General features: G+C 32.0%; 1 protein-coding gene across 5 annotated transcripts in view; it reads left to right on the forward strand.

Moving 5' to 3' along the window:
* The window catches only part of LOC134232014 (uncharacterized), a 40,390-nt gene extending 20,358 nt beyond the window's left edge, over positions 1-20,032 (forward strand). For 3 of the 5 annotated variants that reach the window (XM_062713985.1, XM_062713974.1, XM_062713995.1), the window contains 9 exons: positions 157-669; positions 5,151-5,405; positions 5,493-5,705; positions 7,887-7,984; positions 8,197-9,376; positions 10,355-10,591; positions 18,555-18,796; positions 19,708-19,774; positions 19,857-20,032. In XM_062713985.1, the coding sequence (XP_062569969.1) occupies positions 157-669; positions 5,151-5,405; positions 5,493-5,705; positions 7,887-7,984; positions 8,197-9,376; positions 10,355-10,591; positions 18,555-18,796; positions 19,708-19,773 (2,804 nt within the window). In that variant the 3' untranslated portion in view covers position 19,774; positions 19,857-20,032. Of the gene's footprint in view, positions 1-156; positions 670-5,150; positions 5,406-5,492; positions 5,706-7,886; positions 7,985-8,196; positions 9,377-10,354; positions 10,592-18,554; positions 18,797-19,707; positions 19,775-19,856 lie in introns of those variants that run through there. The other 2 variants (XM_062714002.1, XM_062714009.1) reach the window with 2 other exon arrangements.
* The last annotated feature ends 1,095 nt before the right edge of the window (positions 20,033-21,127 follow it).

Here is a 21,127-nt window from a genome sequence, read left to right on the forward strand (position 1 = left end):
TTAGCGATCTTTGTACCTTCGCTACTACATGTAATGCCAAAATTAAATCTTTAAGAGTTCTGCTTATACGGATAATGTGTATCCATTCATGTCAATAAACATGCACACATATATATATATATTTAAAATAATTTCTTTTAATTAAATTCATTGCAGAGTTAATGGAAATGCATTTATCAAAGAAAAAATGGAGCACATTGGTATCCATACTTTTGTCAGAGGAATATTTTGTTTGTGAAAATATACCATGGGAAGAAAAACGAAAAAATATTCAACAAACATTTAAAGCAATGCAAGATGGTAAGGAGGAAAATACAGAAGAAGATTTGGAAATCCTAAAGGAATTGGAACATTGTGATAAATTGTTAACTGTAGATAAAGAGAACAATACAGTGTCATTTGTATCAGAAGAGATCCGACATCAGGTGATGGGTTACTTTGTTTTAAATTGCTTAGAAAGTAAGGGAGATTATGAGAACTACCTAAAGCTATCCTCAGTGAACTCAATATTTGAATATGCCCGCCCATTGACGTACGAGAGGAGAATGACAGAACGCTGTATGTACCTACCATATATGATAGAAGAGTTATTTGTAGACAGACTTGGTGTAGATGCCATACAGTTTGCAGCTAATAATTACAATTTAAGTATTGTAATATCTTCAAAACGTGAGTTAATCACAGAGTTTACATGTATTATCGGTACTACGTTAATCACCAATTATTTAATTCATTTTTCTGCCTTTATACCGTATAATTTAAGCATAATAACAGAGAATAAAGCAAAACATTTACCATATTTGAAACAAAGATATTCCTGAGACATTTTAGCTGAGGCTTTTAATAAAAATTATTATATTTTAATTCAGGTCGAAAAAGAAAGCAATTTAATATTCAAACAGGCAAAAATGAAAAAAAAGAAAGGTAAAAGGTCATAAAGTGTAATACATTTCCTCAGATATTCTTTTTTTTTAACAATCGCATTTTTTCATCCACGGATAATTAAACAAAATGTTTTTAAAAAAAACAGGCCTTTTAAACTACTTAAGTCAGTCCGATCCTAAGGTTTTGAAAAAAAAAGACATTGTTTAATTGAAAATGCCCACCAAGATACATGTACCCCTAATTTCGATACGTATATTTACCCAAGGTGTTACTTAAAATATTCAAAGGTAGCCATATTATGAAGGTGTTACAAATGAAAATTAGGAAATTCGAATAAAACTACCTACTCCAGGTTTTCTAATTTGAAAATTGAAACAAAAGGCTCAGGGGCCACATCGCTCACCTGAGCAACTAGGTAATAACAACAATATATTTAGTATTGAAAAGTATAAAGTAAATATACAGCTCAAATAGAAGATTAGGAAATTCGAATAAAACTACCTACTGCAGGTTTTCTAATTTGAAAATTAAAACAAAAGGCTATGTGTGTCACATCATAATTAGCAACTTTACCTGGACACCTGAGCAGAAACTAGCTGAAAAGGGATGTTTAATAACAATTCTGCAGGTGATATATTTTATGGTGTCTATATGGTATCAACATGAAAAGTTTAAATATATTGGCAGATCGAAGTGAAACAATTAATGAATTAAATTTTTATTTCGAATCAGTTTCAAAGGGCATATGAAAATTGAAAAACATACCCTTTTTTTAAAATTTCTTTCTACACTTCCTGAGAATGCTAGAATTTAAAAAAAAAATTGTTAATATATGTACATTTTTTTGCTTTACTCAGTTTAATAAATATTCACTTAAAATACGAAAAAATATCGTGTTTTGTAAAAAAAAAACACGTGTAAAAGGTAAGAATTACATCCGGTATGACTAATTTTAAAATTCACTTTAATGATGTTTTTAAATTGATGTATTTCCAAAGTGGTTAATTACCAGGAAGTGGGGTATTTGAAAAACATACCCCTAAAATCTACACTTCCTAAGAATGCTTTTGAATTAATATGACACATACACTGTAATGACTTGCTGTTTATTGTCATGATTCACTTTAATGATGTTTTTAAATTGATGATCAATCATGGCTTTGTAAAGAATATTAACGATTTTTTTCCATGTACGCGTATTCCTATGTAAAACTCAGATACGCCATTTTGGAACCACACTAACCACGGGGCCTTGATTTGAAGAAAGTTGAGTGTACCAGAGAATGCTTCAATATGACTTTGAACAATCACAACTTTGCTGTCCTCAAGAAGAAGATTTTTTTTTATTTAGAGATTTGTCTCTATGTATTTCTCCTTTGGTAACCATAATGGCCCAACCCTTGCCCAAGGGGTCATGATTTGAACAAACTCGAATCTTCATTACCAGAAGATGCTTCCATATAACTATGACCAATCATGTCTTTGATATTCTTGAGAAGAAGTTCAAAGATTTTCCCTAAACTTTGATCCCCCAGTGTACCAAAAATACAGAAGTTCCAAATGACGCTGTAAATGTTCCACTTCATATTTTAAGATATTGTTCTAATTTATTATTTAAAAATGAAATCCATGGATATAACAAACAGTATTCCAGCTCAAAATCCAATAAACCATACAAAATAGGAGCTCAGCAAACACGGACCACCGAGATATAAGAGTAGGGATCAAGTGCCATGGAGAAGTGAGCATCCTTTACCGATCAGTCACACCCAGCGTGTGCTCCTTGTCATGATCGGAAAATAACGGAAAATACATCTTAATTTTAGTGGTAAAATAACAATGGAAATAAAATTTAGTATAGAAAACGATAGTCAGCATTTGACTCAATGAAAAATTGTATCTGCTGACAAAGTCATCGTATAGACCATAGAACTTAAGAAATGATGTCTTTAAACGAGACTACCGACATTACTGTTTCATCAACTTGTTTAATTATCAATACTTCACCTCGTTAAAGGGGGACCTATGTCGTTCGACGTCAAAGCAGCGTTATGTGACGTCAAAAAAGCTACGTTTGTTTTTACCTTTAGACTTTTGCAACTGTGGTATATGCTTACCATTGTTAATAATCAATAGCGTAGATAATTTACAAAAAGAAAATTTATACATGTACATCTTTAATGGCAGCTTTATTTGATTAATGGAGTTTGTTAATATTAGAAATCTCTTCCTTTGGTTGATAATTCATAGCAAGTTCAATTGTGAAAATAATACCTCGATAATATGCTGATATAAAATAAAAAAAAAAGATAAGATAAAATTCAGCAAAGAAAGCGGCTTAAATCAGGGAAATATGTTTAATTTTATGGTTACCATTAATTGTATTTTCTCGATAAGACTAGGGAAAAAAAAATAAAAAATTAACTTGTACCTATATATATTTGCTTATTGGTCAGTACATTTAATTGTATAAAGTCATTCCTAGGATAATTCTTATAGGAGTTGGTTGTTGACGGGGAAGGGGTGGGGGGACATAATGATTGGGATAAAAAAGAAAAGATTAAATTCAGTGTAAATTGTTACTAATCAAAACAAAATACTTGTTTTCCACAAAATAGTTTTATATTCAGATATTTGCCAGTGTTTACTTACACTGGTCGTAGTGCAGAAAGGTCAATATTTATGACACAAGAGTAAGAAAATAAAAGAAAACTTCACATTTATTGTTTATTTTATCATAAAGGTATACTTTTTTCTTTATCAAAAAAAAGAGTTAATTCATTTCTTTCAAAACGTATGAAATACAACATTTTCACACAAAGACTTTCTAAGATATTACCTTTTATGCATGTCAAAATTGCAAAAAATACGACAAAAATATTGTGGGTAATATTTACATTGTGCTCCATTATAATTTTTCATGTGATATGAATTACAATGATTTTAACTTCAATTTAAAGATACAAGTCTAAAAATTTTAATACATGTTGATTTTGAATGTGTTTGATATTTTTGATTCTTTTTAGCGCATATTTGGGGTAGACTAATAATATCTTAAAATAAATAAATCTATTTATAGCATTTTACACAGTTTTTGCACGTGCTCCTGTGTAAAAATAAGCATATAAAGGTATTGTTTTAAATGCCTAAGAATTAAGAGCAAGTGGTAATGAAAGATATTTCAAAGTTTTGACAATTTCACACAAATACTTTTCGGACAAAGGTCCCTCCTTAAAGAAATTGTTCATACCCTTGCGTATCGAATTAAATGAGATGCATAAACTTTGTATGCAGGTGATGAAGGTATATTGCTGCATAAGTAAGGAAAGTTAACTATGGGAAAGTCATTTAATTTATCAAAGAGCTTGGTTTTTAGAATACCATTAACGTCTTTTCAAGTAAAATATCCAGTTAATGAAACAGATTTGTCAGACTCTGTGGTATCTTTTATATTACTTATAAGATATAGGCCCGTTTCTTTTTGAAATCCATAGATAAAAAAACATTTTATGAGAGTGAGTGGAGGATTCATGAACCTTAGGTGCGACGGCTATGTATGAAAACAGGCATGCCTTTGTTTTTGTGCCAGTGGTCAAGTTGGTCGGTAAAAGAGTAAAGATTTCTTGTGTTTGTAATTAACTATAGGTATAATGTCTGTTTTCGAACTCCAGGGAACATTTGACCTAGTTAAAACGGCTGGATAAATAAGATTATTTTATATGGAAGAGGACTGAACAGAATAAGATGAGGTTAACATATTAAGGCTCATTGATACTCTGATAGGAGAGACAACTCTTAATGACAGAAATGTCTATTATTCCATAATAGATTTGTCAAGCTGAAGTGTCTTAGTTCAATTTTGCCCCGCAAGCTATGCTACAATTGTTTGTATTTTTTACTTATAAAATACATTTCTTTTGGAAAATCATCAAGGTTCAATTGCAAGCAACATTTTATATTAGTTAGCAGAGGGCTTATGAACCTTAACAACAGGTTGATATCATAACATACCAGGTATCTTATAAAGTGAAGTTTAGGCGCAAGTTCACGTGAATTCAGCTTAATCAATGCAATGACTTTAACGTGACAATGACTGTAATAGAGGAATCAGTAATGGAATTCTGAGTATACTTTTCTTGTGGTAGAAATAAAAAAAAATAATGAAAAACACAATACCATATGTTAACACTTATTTGCAAAAAAACTGAAAGAATCGAAATATTTTTGTTAGCCTTTCTTACTGTACTTGATTATTTTCTAAACAGTACATATACCAAGAGAAGTGCTAAAATGGGACTATGATGCTCGATGCAGATACATAGCATGTGCTAAGAAAGGAACCCAAACAATGCATAGAGCTCGTGCAATGATTGTTGGTTGTGCGGGAGCTGGAAAAACTACTCTTTTAAAGCGACTACAGCAGCGAAGTATTCAAGAGTTACGACAAATACAGTCGACCGTAGGACTGGAGGTGTACGAAAACTTATTTGATATAGACAGGGATCGTAAATGTTTAAAAGGTTTGTAAATCGTTTTAAAGTAAAGAGATTATGATCAAAATATGGATATTTTGTATGAAATGATGTGCTTCAGATTCTAATCTTTAGGTCTTGAGGAAGATGTTGATACAGAAAATAAGTGCCTACTAAGTGTTGTGGATTTTGCTGGACAATGTGCGTATTACGCATGTCATCAGGTCTATCTCAGCAGAAGGGCTTTCTATCTTCTTGTGATCGATATGTCAAAAAGGTTTGATGAAAAAGTTGATCAAGCATTGTGTGAACAGGAAGGAACCATGTTTTCAGACTGGACATTCGGACGTAAGTGTTTTTGTACACGTTGTTTGCAATTGTTTGCGTACAATAAAGTAATTTTGGTGGGTCAAATTTTGATTAAGATAAAGGTTTGGAAATCATTATATGCTTTGTTAACAGAATTATTAAGTGTGAAAAGGACAACTGCAATTCAGGTTATTTCAGTGTTAAATATATATATACTGAAAGGAAAAAAAGGAAACGCAGGGAAGCATAATATTCGAAAACTTTTTGACCGCATGACGGAAAATTACGAAATATGGTCAGATGTTCCTATGCACAAAATTCAGTGTTCAGAATTACTCACCGTAAAATGTATGACGTCATGTAGGGAAAACGGTAAAAATCCCAAAACACGTGCAATTTGATGACGACGAGTTTGTCAACAAATCTTGTTGCACCATTTAATGCACCTGAGGTATATACATTGCTTTTTTTTCAATATTTAGAGACGATATGAAATTTTTGCAATCTCGGTACAGTTTACGGAAGTTCAATGGGGTCTGATTTTCGAATTGCCCAATTAATGAAAAAGGCAACAACGGGTAACTAAGCAGTTTCTTATAAATTTTTCCCTATAAAACTTATTATCCGTTGTCGGAGAGGGCCTGGAATGGTTTTTCAATCAACCGTGACAATGACATTGACGCTAAACAGAGTCATGTTACGAGCAGGTTATTCGTCCTGCCACCTCATAAATCGCGTCGCGACCCTACTGCCACAAAAACCGCCTTTTATACAGTAGACTATTCTATTCATTGCATTCACACAAAAAGCAAAAGAAAACAATTCTGCAATTTGGTTTTTTGAGCATGTCAACTTACTGTTGTGTTCCTCTCACTCGCGCATGTGCGCTTTGCATGACTAATTTTTTGTCGTGGTAATTGATGCCCAATATACCCAGGTTTAAAAGATAATCACTATGATGAATTTTATGCAAAGGAGAAAGAACGCTCATGACAGATGTGCAGGAGAAACATTGAAGATAATGAGTGTTTTCGATTTTCACTTTTGGGGGATATCGTAATATGAGCTTCAATAACTTAAGAACTATTAGACAAATTCAAATAAAATTTTGGTTATATCTTTTTGAAAGATGATTTTAAAAGTAACATAGGGATACTGAAAAAAATTGAAAGAAAAATAAATTTAATTCACCTCAAAACTTAACCCTGCGTTTCTTTTTCTTTCTGTATATTGGTCCGATTGTCAGTGCCCAGTTCATTTTGTTTAGCAAAGGACAGGATAATCTTCACAAACACACCCAAAGATGATCAGACAATCGTTTTTTTATGAAATGTTAAAGATTGTAAATAAATCTCCACACAATTCATCATACAACAAAATGTTTCGAAATGCATTCATTCTTTTATTGCATGCCATCAAATGTCGCTCATCATCAGACAAGTTCGATATCAGTAATAATTTTATATTCACTTTCAGACAAACCTTTGTCAGTATTTCATAACTATTTAAGCTATTTAAGTCAAAATAAACAAATCTCCACAGATCTTTTAATTCCTGTATTGTTAAACAATATTTGTTAGCAACTAACTTAACGTATTATATTAAATTATGTTCAGCCATGAGGATAAGCAGTATATCACTCTACTCAATCAGTGAGAGAGAAAATTTATGCAAATTGTGGTTTAATTAAACAAAAACAGTAAAATTAAACATTCACATAAGAATTCGTCTAACATATCTGCCGTTTTACGGGAAAAATACTTTTTCATTAGAATTGATAGACCATTGTCACAAAAAAGGAATTTTATGTGGACAAAAAAAATAATTTTTGTTTGCACATACAGGCTAGGGCATTCAAATATTTTTGACTGATATACTGCTTATCTTCATTATCGATTGCGTCCCACTGTGCAACGCGTAGAGCAGCAGTCCTTCGGATGAGACCGTATAAATCTAGGTACCGTGTAGCAGTAGTTGCTGTCACGAAATGATCCTATCTGCTCAATGGCCGTAAGTGTCTGGAATAGGATAAACTTTGCCGATCTCCACTGGCGAATGTTGGGTCTCCATATGAGTAAAAAATCCGAGAACTCCGTTAAACAACCTTCAAGCAAACAAAACATTTTTTTGACAAGTTAAAACTAAATTTAGATATGTATTTATCTTTCATTAATCATGTTAAATGATAACTTTATTAATTTCAAGTATTTTTAAATTCAGAATATGTCATTTTTTGGTTGAAATCTATCCATACCTACTGCGAAGATGACACTCAAGTTGTTACCCTAGGAACCCATTCTGACGAAGTGAAAAATATGGTACATGTCAATGATAAAATGTTTTGAAATAAAATGTAGGAGAACCAATGCTTTCGTTTAATTTGAAAATTAGCAGATACAAATGTCTTTTTTTCATTTTTGGTCATTAAAAAAATTCAATGTTTTCAAAGTCGTTTGATTTCTACGTATAATGTAATTGTATCAACTGTTAAGGGCATAATTAACTAGGTAAATATTTATCTTTTTCCCAGTTTAACAGATCAATTTATGATGATTTGCTGGAGCTTTTGAAGAATGAGCCTGATCTGAAGAAACATCTTGATCGAGAACGCTGCTTCCATATTGGGTTTCCTAAGGATGATTGTGAACCATTAGATAAACTTACCGATGTAGTAGAATGCATTGCTTCTATTGCTTTGGAAGATCGTTGGAGAGAGAATATTCCGAAGGATTGGGCATATTGTGAAGTAGTTTTAAGACAAAACAAGCAAAGTGGGAAAAAATGTATCTCACTTACAGATTTTAGAAGACAGGTTTCAATAAAAAAAATTGGAAAAGAAAAGGAGACATTTGATGTGCTGCGGTTTTATCATGATATTGGGGTAATTTTATATTACAACGAAGTTCACTTGAAAAAGAGCACAATAACTGATGTTCAATGGTTTGTAGACTGTTTTAAGTATATAATAACAGATCCAAAGCATGCCAGGGATCTTGTTAAGAATGACAAAGACTGGACAAACTTTTTTAAAAGTGGTTATCTATCTGAAGAACTACTGAAGGGAATTTGGAAAAAGAAAAAAATGGACGCAAGGAAATGCATTTCTACGTTAAAGTACATGCAACGCCTTGGTTTGCTTGCTGTAGGTAAAGATGCACACTATGTTCCCTGTATGAACAAACTAGACTTTGGAGAGCATTTAAAATGTTATATTACACACTTAGAACAAAAAACATCTTTTTTAGTCTTCAATTTCCGATTCCTGCCCTATTTCTTTTATTTCCGTCTCATAGTAGCCTGTATAGTCAGCACAGAGTGGACTATTATTGAAGACAATGGACAGAAGTGTTTGTTTAAAAATATCGCTTTATTTAAGTTTAAAGAACACTTGATAGGTGTAGCAGTTACAACATCAACGATACAGGTTCAAATATTTAGACAGGGAATTAAGCAGCTCATTGGAGAAATTACGAGGAAAATAAAAAAAACGATGGAATGTATCCTTGAACATTTGACGAAAAACTTCCACAAGAAAACACTGTATGAGATCGGATATCAGTGTTCAAAGCAAGACGTTACTGAAGAAGATGATCTAGGCTTTATTTCAGAGCAAAAGTTGGTTGGTAGAGGAGAATTTAGTTGTCCAAATCATGGACTGGAGAATTATCATGTCATAAAAGAAAAGGAACTGCTTCTCTTTTGGAAATATGGTAAACAAATGGAAAAATACGTCAAAGCAATTTCTACATATGAATTTTTCTATGACAGAAAAAATAAATGACACAATGATACAATCTTTATGACACAAAATCTCACTAACCTAAGGGCAGAATATGATATTGTAATTGCCGCTGAAGGAAGTGATCCTTTCTTAAGATATTCTTAACTAATGTAATTTTTGAACAATTACTTTTAAATCCTTTTTATGTAGAATACGTAAACGACATGCTTTGCAGTTTTAAAGGCATTATCAAACGTTTTGGTATTAAAGTCGATTTTTCAATATACATTTTCAACAGAGAGGCATCCTGCAATATATCTCTGAATGGTTTGAAAGTGGGAATTTTCTCATTAGAAATATTAAACACAAGCGGAAAGCGCTCATTTTGTACTCCCCTTTAAGATTAAAACAATTACTCTTGTCATGAAAAATACAGTTTAAAAAACAAGAAACGAATCAGAACTGCATAATTTTATTGTTACATGTACTAAAGCCCATGTTTAGAAATTCTAATTCAAATTATCGTTTTCCTGACCTTATTTTCTACAAAATTGCAATTCAAAGAAAGAATGAAAGAAAATTCAATCAACATTTTTTGTCAATATATATATATATTTTATTTGTTTTTCACTCATTCGTTCCATCTCTTAAGAAACATCTCTCCTGAATCGTGAAAAAAAATTCCTAATCTAACCAGTAAAAATTCTGTATCCTCGATGATGATCCCATTAAATTTATTGATAATATTGAAAAATTACAATTTGAATTTCACAGTAATATTTCTAAAATTGATGAATGAATTATCATATAAAAATGGTAATACTTTCTTTTTATCACTTCTTTTTTATTATTACTATTTTAAAACCTGATTTTTCATACAAATTATAGTAAACTACAGTTTAGGGGTTACAATGGAGAAACGAACCAATGATTTGGTATTATAATGTTTAAAATAAAATATTTTCAGATTCTGAAAACAAAGCCAATCAAGAGGACTGCACAAATGCACCCGTCGGAAAATCACCAAGTCAAAATTACGACAAATTTACAAAACTGATAGATATGGCCAGAAAATCGCTTCAAATTTATTTCGACAAGATTTTCCCTTCAAAAGACATTGTCTCAATATTCACGAAAAACAAAGTCGATATGGAACATGGGCAATACAAATTCAATAAAGATCAACTGGTTATTCTATTTCCGAGTAAGTTTCTTTTAACTTGATATATTTTTTACAGCAAAATATTCGTTTATTCATTATTCATTTTAAGTTTTAATTCTACATATACAAACCTTTTATTTCTTTGGGTCAGCATTTAATGGAGGGCATGTTGTTTAACATGATAATCAGTGAGATATTTCAAGTTTGATACCTTTCTTGTGAATAATATGCTCTTTTTAAAACGATGAGAAAATTTCCTTTCATTTTTGCAAATAAACGCGATATATTTTAAAGATATAACTACAATGTTCATCATGATCATGTATATTTAATACATTCATTGCATTCACCCAAAACATAAAGAAAAATCCATTTTTAATCTGCTACTGCATGAAGCATTAAGTACCAGTCCATATAAAAATCATGCAAAAGGTGATTCACTCAGGTTCTCAGAATTCAATGATTTTCCATACATAGATTTCTCTTGACCTATGATCCATGTATGTAAAAAAAAAAAAAAAATGTTTTGGATCATGGTTACTATGGAAACCTGATCAAAGTAATTTCCTTAGCAACCAGCCAATTTTTCTATTTGAATGCACTGAAAATCACTGATCTTTAAAGCCTGAAATTATAGATAATATCTTTAACAATAATTCTCCTTTACTGGTGTGATAAAGACATGCATTTTATTTGTTTATTACACACAAGACATTGATATTTTATCTGAAGCTAGTACTATGGTAGACATTAGAATATATGTATGTTTTTGCTTTTTTGCTGATTCAGCATTTTCCTTGATTTTGACAATATTCAAGGTCAATTTAAAAAAAATACCAAGCTAATACAGATTTTTCATGACTTTCACATAAAAGTAGAGAACTTTATTTTTTACAGATTGACTTTGAAAGCGTGGGTTTTTTGAAAAATCCTATTCATTGCCTAGCAACAAAATTGAATGTTTTGATAACTAAAAAGTGAAAAATGGTAAAGGGTTGGGTAAGAAATCTTATGAATTTTTATCTTTTTGTGGCAGATACAATTTTTCAAGTAATAGAAAATAACTCTCATATAATTTTAAAAGGAAAGAATAATTTATAATCATTAATCTCCATGGCAACAGGAATTTTTCCCTAGCAACAATGCAAAAACAGTTATTTTTTGGCCTTTTTGGTATAGATTTTGATAGATACGAATAGATATTTTTTTCTTAAAAATGCGAATGGGCATAAATGTCAATTAAATATGGGTCTGATAAAGTTATTTTGGTACTTTATTAACTCATGGGTACAATTCTGAACACTTAACGACCACTTTTGTATCTACAATTTACTTTTACATTCAGGCATTTTTTTCGCTAAATTTTAAGGGCTGAAATGAGATCTTCCACAAAAGACGTTATAAATGAAAAAATAAGTAGCTTCAGATACAATATCATTATGTAACAAAACATTTGTATGGATGACAAAGATTCCATAATCAAATTATACTTGGGTTGCCATGGCAACTTAATGCACAATGACCAGAAAGCAAACTATCTGTGACCAAATATTTGAAATTTTAGCTTCCATTAATAATTACTAGTAATACTTTTGCCAGCATTTCAATAAGCAAGCACACAGAACGCTTTAAAATTCATAATTTAAGAAACTATATATTTTTATGGTTACCATGAGTACGCTTTGAAGCTAGTGTTGCTTAGCAACTGCGTAATATAACCAAATTTTGAAATGTACTAATGTTTCGAGTAAAACAATATTATCATTGAAATTAATTCATCATTTAAAAATTCTTATTAAAAAATTATACAGCTTTACATTCTAGAAACATTTCAGGTATCTGCCTGTCTGTTTTTCTGTAGACTTTTCACATTTGTATCTTCTTAATTAAGAACCATTTCACCATAACTTTCCAGAAGCGGAGTTCAAAGTTTAACGTATGAATGTATAGAAAATGTCTTTTTATTCTTCTTCTCGAGAACAGCAAAACCATGATTAAGCACAGAAGTATCCTCGGGTTATGGAGATTCAATGTTATTCAAATCATGACCCCTGTGGGTAGGGCAGAGCCACAACAGGTGGTTAAAGTATACAATTGGAATATATAGGAAATACATGTATCTTAAAAAAATCTTCTCAAGAACCGCTAAGCCATAATTAGACATATAGAAGAGTATCATCAGCACGGGCGGATACAGGATTTGTGGTTAGGGGGGCGTGGATAACTTTTTTGAGGCAAGGGGTCTGGGGGCCGCCTTAAGGCCATCAGTGGGTCCAGGGCGAAGCCCTGGTGGGGGTCCAGGGGACGAAGCCCCAGGAAGCTCTTGTGTTTTCGTGTATTTAAAAGTAAAACCAGGCAAAATAATATTGCATATTTTTCAATTATTTTTGTTAAAAGTGGCATATAGGTCCGGATGTTTGAATTATAATTGTATGCCACTATAATAAACGATTTACTTACTTATTACTCACTAATAGTGGTATAAGTTAGTGATGTACCAAAGTACGACGTCTTTAATAGTAGTCATATCATACTTTGAATGGTGCAGGACCAGGGGGCGCAGCCCCCGGAAGCTCCTGGTTTTTTGTGTATTTTAAGAGTAAAACCAGGCAGAATAACAGTTGTTTGGTTAGTTTTGAACCAAAATGTGGTATTATGAATATAAGTCACATCACACTTTGAAAATTTTAGGGGGGGGGGGGCGTGCGCCCCCAACGCCCCTCTTAAATCCGCCAGTGATCAGGTAGTGTAAAATCAAGTTTTTTCAAAACATGACCCCTGTTGGGCACAGCCACAACAGGGGCCCAAATATTTTACTTCTTCTTTAGAACAGCAAAACCATTATAAGTCATATTAATACAGAAGTATCCTTACGTAGTGTAGATTTAATGACACCCAAGGGTAGTTCAGGGCCACAACAAGGGGTCAAAGTTTACAAAAGAATATTGGGAGGTATTTTGAAAATTCTTCCCCTCAAGTACAACAAAACTGTGATTAGTAATATTGAAATGGAAGCATCTTAAGGTACTGTAAATTCAAGTTTGTCTCCCGTAGACATTTCAAACTGATCTGATTTCTGTTCTTTCAAGACAAAAGTGCTTGAGTAATGTGGGCCTATTGGCTCCTTTTTCTACAAAATAACGCATTTCTCTCTCCTCAAAATGAAGAAATTACATGTAATATGAAATCAAAATGCATATTGAAAATTGACAGTTCATGAATAAATATCTTGACTATCGCTTTCAATAATAATCACACAAATGATTAGACGAATTGATTTTATATAATTATCATATTAAGAAACAATCAAACATATACTTCTGTTTCCTTTACAAAGGCACAGAGGGTAATGTAGTGCATATTGAACTAATGTAGTTTTCTGGGGTAAAACATAGAAAAAAAATACAATTGTAAATATAAAACCTAACACCACCTGTTCAAAGCTTAACGTTTTTGAAGGTAGGACAAACTCCAGGGTCCAGGTCAAAGGGTCAAGGTTGTTGGTTTTTAAAGAAAGGCCTTGTTCCAAGGATTACATATATGGGAAGTATGAAAGTGCTGGCCCTTACCGTTCAAAAGTTATGGCCAAGGTTAAAGTTCGTAAAAAGTAGGTCAAACTCCAAGGTCAAGGTCAAATATATTTATATTTGATGAAAGGTCTTGTCACAAGGATTACACATATGTGAAGAATGAAAACTCTAGCTCTTACTGTTCATAAGTTATGCCCAATGTTAAAGTTTGTAAAAAGTAGGTCAAAATCCAAGTCCGAGGTCGAAGGGTCAAAATTGTTGATATTTAATAAAAGGTCTTGTTACAAGAATTATGAAAGACCTAGCCCTTACTGTTCAAAAGTTATGTCCAAAGTTTTTTGGTAAGTATGGAAATGTCCAAGGTAAAAGTCAAAAGGTCAAAATTGTTGGTTTAAAATGATAGGTGTTGCCACAAAGAATTGATATTTGAAATTTTAAGTACATGTATCTACCGTTTAAAAATTAGAGCCAAAGTAAAAGTTTGGATTTTTTGTGTAAAATAGGGTCAAACTCCAAAGTCAAGGATCTTGATATCAAATTATAGGTCTTGTCACAAGATATAAATACTGGAAATATGAAAACCTTTGTTCTTACCTTTCAAAAATTAAGTTCAAAGTTGTATTTGAAATGTAGGTCAAATTCCAATGTCAAGGTCAAAGGGTCAAAGTTCTTGATATCCAGTGAGGCGCCTTATCACAAGGATAACATACATTTATGTGAAGTATGAAAGCCCTTACTGTCCAAACGTTATGGCCAAGGTTAAAGTTTTTTCTTAAGTACGGAAATCTCTAAGGTCAAAAGGTCAAAGTTGTTGGTACTCAATGAAAGGTCTTGCCACAAAAAATACATATGTAAAGTATAAAAGTCCTGGTATCTATTGTTCAAAAGATATGACCAAAGTAAAAGTTTGGAATTTTTGTGTAAAAGCGGTTCAAACTCCAAGGTCATATTTGGTGGTACCCAAAGAAAGGTCTTATCACAAGGAATACACATGTGAAATATGAAAGTCATAGCTCCACTAAATCAAACGTAATGGGCAAATTGCGGACAAACAGACAGACAGACCTACGGGCACGAAAGAAACTATATACCCCCCGAAACTTCGTTTATTCGTTTACGGGGTGGGGTGGGGGCATAAAAATGTATATAAAGTAACAGTTACTCAAATATCATTAGATATTCTTCTATATTAATTATTTTCAGTCTTTTCAATCAATTCTTAGTTATTATAATGCCAAGACTGAAGAGATCAGTCATTTCTAAAATTATAATAAATACTGTACCTAGCTTTTACTACCTCACTTGATCATTCTGGCAAGTTCAGAATTACTAGTATAACCTAGGCTATTTTTTTAGCTTGCTGGAAAGAGCCAAGAAGATGCAAGGACAAAATGGTAGGGCACTGGAATATTATAAACTAGGTGCCCATTTGTTCTATTGGTCTCTTATTTTTCACCCCAGATTGAAATAACAGTAAAACACAGAATGCTTATATAGCAGAGTTATTGAGCTGTGTCATTGTCAAGTCCACTCTAGAATTCATTATTCTGAATGGAGACCACCACCACCCCCCTAAGTACCTTCTTATTAATAATTTATAAATTCAGCAAATTAAAGTTCCCGTGGTTCTGAAATCTATCTCTGTCTTTTATGATTGCTACAGCGCTACCTCACCTCTCTCTTTAAAAGAATTGTTTGTAAGTATTAGAAAATAGTGATATGGTAATGTCTTTTTCCATTTCAGTCGCCCGCGTGGCGCAGTCGTTAGAGCATCTGCTCTAGAGATGAAAAGTAAGGAGCTGATCCTTACGTTGCGGGTTCGAATTCCACTGTGGGACGTGGAGACTGGTCCTTCGGATGAGACCGTATAAACCGAGGTCCCATGTCACAATAGGTGCCGGCACGAAAAAGATCCATCACTGCCTTAAAAGGGCCGTAAATGCCGAGTTTAGGATACAATTTGCACCTCTTCACCGGCAAGTGGTGGCGTCTCCATAAAAATGAAAAATTCTCGAGAGGCTCTTTCTCTCTCTCTCTCTGTTGCTCACCTCTCTCTCTCTCTCTCTGTCTCTCTCTCTGTTGCTCTCTCTTTCTTAAAATAAAGAAACACTTCATTCTGTTTCTTTTGAAATATGTATATAATGCTGTATGTTGTGTGAATGAAAAAAAATTCTCGAGAGGGACATTAAACAACATACAATCAATCAATCTTCCATTTCAAAGTACAGCGATTGATTACCAGATACTTTCAAAACCAATAGACATTTTCACATAAAAAAGGTCATAAATAAGTTTCAACCTTTAGAGAAATCTTAACGAGGTTTCACAAAAATTCGTAGATGTCCTTGCCTGTAAAATTAAACAAAGCTTAATGAGAGCCTTTATCTTTAACAAAGAATAGTAGCTACAGAACTGTAGCTCTCTGCTTGAAAAAATTCGGACAAATGAAGCAGAGAGCCTCAGATCCTAGCGTTGTAAAAACCTTCGATTTACGCCGACGATTTTTTGTCGCTACTTCAGGTAATTTATTTTGTGTAGTTTAAACTTTCTCTGGCTTTTAGAATTGTATCCTATAATTAATTACATATTTAACTCTTATTATTTTTTTTTTTATAATTTATTAAAGTTTATTTACCTTTTAACGGTCCGAAACAGTCATGTAAATAGTTTTGTAGTTTCATAGTTTGTTGGTTTAAAAAAGTTAACCAAAAACAGCCAGTTGTTAGCGTTGAATGGTAAGTAAATTATCAAGAATTTAAGTTTAATGTATGATTATAATTATAAAATACCCTTTTAAAGCTGAGGAAATTATAAAATAGAAGAAAAAATACCCGACGTGAGCGACAAAAAATCGTCGGCGTAAATCGAAGGTTTTTACAACGGTTGGATCTGTAGCTCTCTGCTTTATCTGTCCGAATTTTCTCAAGCAGAGAGCTACAGTTCTGCAGCTAATAGGATAGTACCTAAGCTACATTAAATCAATATCACGTTATTATATCCATTGTAATCATAAAAAATATACTTTTTGTAGAAAAACAAATGCTAAAGGTACTTGAATAACCAGTTAGTTTAACCCATAGCAAAAACTGTGGGCCAAGTACAGCTGTAGTGTACTTTGTAAACAAAAAGTTTTTTTAGCCAGTGTGCAACTTATTACCATGGCAACCCAAGAATTAGTTACTCTATGGAATCTTTTCATCAACAGAGGTATTTTGATATATACTACTTGTATCTATTTGTTTCTATTTTTCATTCAGAAGGCCCTTTTTTGGAAAATATTATTTCAACTTCAAAAATAAATTACTGTATGTAAAAAGGTAAGGTTGTTACAAAATTGGCTGCTTGGTATTCAGAATTGTTGCTATGGGTTAATAAAGTAAAATTTACTTATTTCAAACCCATATTAAATGGACAGTTTGCCTAATTACAATTTTGAGAATAATTGTCGATTTATTTCTAATATAATATTTTAAAAGGGCGAAAAAATAACTGTTTTTGCATTGTTGCTAAGGAAAAATTCCTGTTGCCATGGAGATTAATGATTATAAATTATTCTTTCCTTTTAAAATTATATAAGAGTTATTTTCTCTTACTTGAAAAATTGTATCTGCCACAAAAAGATAAAAATTCATAAGATTTTTGACCCAACCCTTACCATTTTTCACTTTTAAGTTATCAAAACATCCAATTTTGTTGCTAGGCAACGAATAGGATTTTTCAAAAACCCACGCTTTCAAAGTCAATCTGTAAAAAAGAAAGTTCTCTACTTTTATGTGAAAGTCATGCAAAATCTGTATTAGCTTGGTATTTTTTTTAAATTGACCTTGAATATTGTCAAAATCAAGGAAAATGCTGAATCAGCAAAAAAGCAAAAACATACATATATCCTAATGTCTACCAAAGTACTAGCTTCAGATAAAATATCAATGTCTTATGTGTTTTAAACAAATAAAGTGTGTGTCTTTATTATTTCAGTAAATGAGAATTATTGTTCAAGATTTTATATATAATTTCAGGCTTTAAAGATCAGTGATTTTCAGTGCCTTCAGATAGAAAAATTGGCTGGTTGCTAAGGAAATTACTTTGATCAGGTTTCCATAGTAACCATGATCCAAAACATTTTTTATTTTACACACATGGATCATAGGTAAGAGAAATCTATGTGTGGAAAATCTTTGAATTCTGAGAACCTGAGTGTATCACTCAAATATCACTTTTGCATGATTTTTACACGGACTAGTACTTAAATAAAAATAATTGAGTAACAAATGAAATCCATACACCATTTAACCCCAGGTCTTATTATTTTAATATAAGAAGCTTAAAAAATTAAAATATTATGTTCTAGTCAATGTAGTCATTGTGACCACAAAAATGTGATAATATTATCTTTAAAATATTGATAAGACAACTTGATAAATATATTTGAAATATGAAGTGAAAGACTTTCTATCATATTCTTTTTTTTTCTCCAGCCAATGGGACTAGTCCATCTTCTTCAGCGTTTGACGTGACGATTATGTATAAACTATTGAGAAACTACGGACTAAATGTTCAGGAGCCACTGGTAGGCTGGGGGAACAAACCAGAGGTAGGAAAGAAAAGTGAAACGGATGATGTCGAACGAATACGACATTACAGAAACATGGTGGTACATCAAACAGACAAAACAATGGAGCAAGAGGAACTGGATATTTTCTGGAAGGATTTATCTCAGGTTAACACATCTTTTAAAATTATATTGGTTTTATCAAATTTAATTCAAAAAAAAAAACTAAATTATATCATATTGAATAGGTCAATGTCTTTGCAAAATTAGAAAAAAATATTGTGACTCAAAAACATTTTATATTTTATTGTAAGAGACCCTGAGCTCCAGGATTTTGAATTGAGATTTGTTTTAAAGGGTGTAAGTATTGCCCTGACCTTTGCATATTTGGTCTTGAAGAAAAGTTCGCCAAATTTAACTCGTGCTTGCATCATAGAAGTTATATTCACTTTTCATATGAAATAAGATTTTGGAAATACACATAAATTAATCTTTCGCCGAAATTAACTTGTATCCCCTGAACATTATGAGTTAATATTGGTAAGCATATTATTAAAAGGAATTCTTAAATATTTTGAATATTCTTTGATACATTTTAACAATTGTGTTTTAGCATTTCTTTTAATGGATGGTTGTAAAAACAAAACACTGTTAATGATGTCGGTTTTCTTTCATTTCTTTTATATCTTTTCACCTCCTAACAAAATTATGAAGGAAGTTTTCTTTTAAACTCTTAAGCAAAATATAAGAATATATATATACCAGTTAGCTCAAGATAAAAGATACCACATCTGTTTCATAATTTGATCTTATTGTGAAATTTACTTTTGAGCTTGAATACTTTACGTTATTTCCAAATATTTCATTTTAGATTTCAGAATAGATTTTCAGCTTATAAATACATCGTACGTGTACGTCATCTTATTTATAAAGACATTTGCAAGCTTGATATCCTGTGCACTAAACTGAAATTGAATTTATTTTGAAATCTTAAAACACATTCAGTACATAGGTATCGTTCAGGGTCTCTAGTATGTCGGACGACATTAACTTGCATTTTGTTTACTACCATCGTGTAGGCAATAATGAGACTCAGTGATGGGACTTTGGAAAAAGAAATTAAAGCTTTGAAGATGCAGAAATAGGGTGAGTAAAATACTTGTGATTATCAAACGGAATATATATTTTATGTTTCGTTGAGAAGTTTATTTAACTGTTGTTTCTACAGGTTCATGAGAAACGGATATATTTCACAAACATCAGTGATTAAAAAGGGGATGCATCCTGATGCAGAGAGGAGAACCATTGATATCTAAGTTAAACCAATTCACGACGACAAACTGAAATAAGAAATTTCTGTGTTATTTTACATTAATAGCGCTACCCCCGTTCGAGAAAGAGTTTACATGAATTTTCATAACGTTTTGAAATTTTAAAAGATATCTACATTGTAGATTAACTTTTTTATAGTTATATTTTTTTGCATTTGTATTAAAGTAAAGATAAAAATTGGAATAACTAAAATGATTTTTAACCTATTGTGCCTTGTACGAGGGGTGATCAAAAAGTTCGCGAACTTTTCTATATTTACGAAACCGCAATTCCGATCAGAAAGAAATATACATAGAGCCATACATATGTTCTATAAAAAGCATATGGTATGGAACGTTTTGCCCCGTGTTTGTGACGTCACAATGTGAAAATGACGTCATTAAGTAGATCATTTGTGACAAAAAATGGTTGACTCAGTCGTATTCGAGAAACGAACGGCTGTTAAGTTAAACGTATATCTTAGAAATTCCTTTGTAGAAGTTTATAATAATTCGTACACGATTTATGAAGACAAAATACTTGCTATTAGTGTTGTTATCAATTTGATTGATTGTTTACATGAAGGAAAGGAGATGTTTAAAAATGATGTTTGTTCTGTTGACCGGTGAAAGCAAACTGGGAGAGACGTGTACTTTGTTAAGCAATTTGATTTAAAATATCGCCGCCAACTTACAGTTAGATAAACAGATGAATATCTTTACAATAATATAATGATCAGATTCCAAAAATATACTTTACTTAAGACTTTAAACATATCAGATATGATAATGTGAAGGTACCCATACTTTATCCACATGAAATAAACGACGTTCCAAAGAAAGAGGACTTGGGTTTGATGGTCACCATCCTCAATCTGCAAAAGGATATCATTATCCACCAAAACTATTGCAGAGATAAGGCTATTTTTGACAAATGGACTGCCTTTGTTGCAAGACATAACTTGCATGGTAAGAAATATAAGAAACCGAAAAAATTTTAGGCTTCTGTGACAAAACGCTTAAGAGCATGTCACATGATAGCTTATATCACGTGATTCGCGCATGGGCAGAACGGTTGCAGATGCGCATTAAAAAAAGAGGACTACTTTGAAAAAATTTCAACACTGAAACCCCACATCATTTCTTTTTCGGAATTATTCAATTAGTTCGCGAACTTTTTGATCACCCC

Source organism: Saccostrea cucullata, unplaced genomic scaffold (assembly GCF_032062105.1).
Source record: "Saccostrea cucullata isolate Sc308-1 unplaced genomic scaffold, CSIRO_AGI_Scuc_v1 ctg1907, whole genome shotgun sequence".
NCBI lineage: Eukaryota > Metazoa > Mollusca > Bivalvia > Ostreida > Ostreidae > Saccostrea > Saccostrea cuccullata.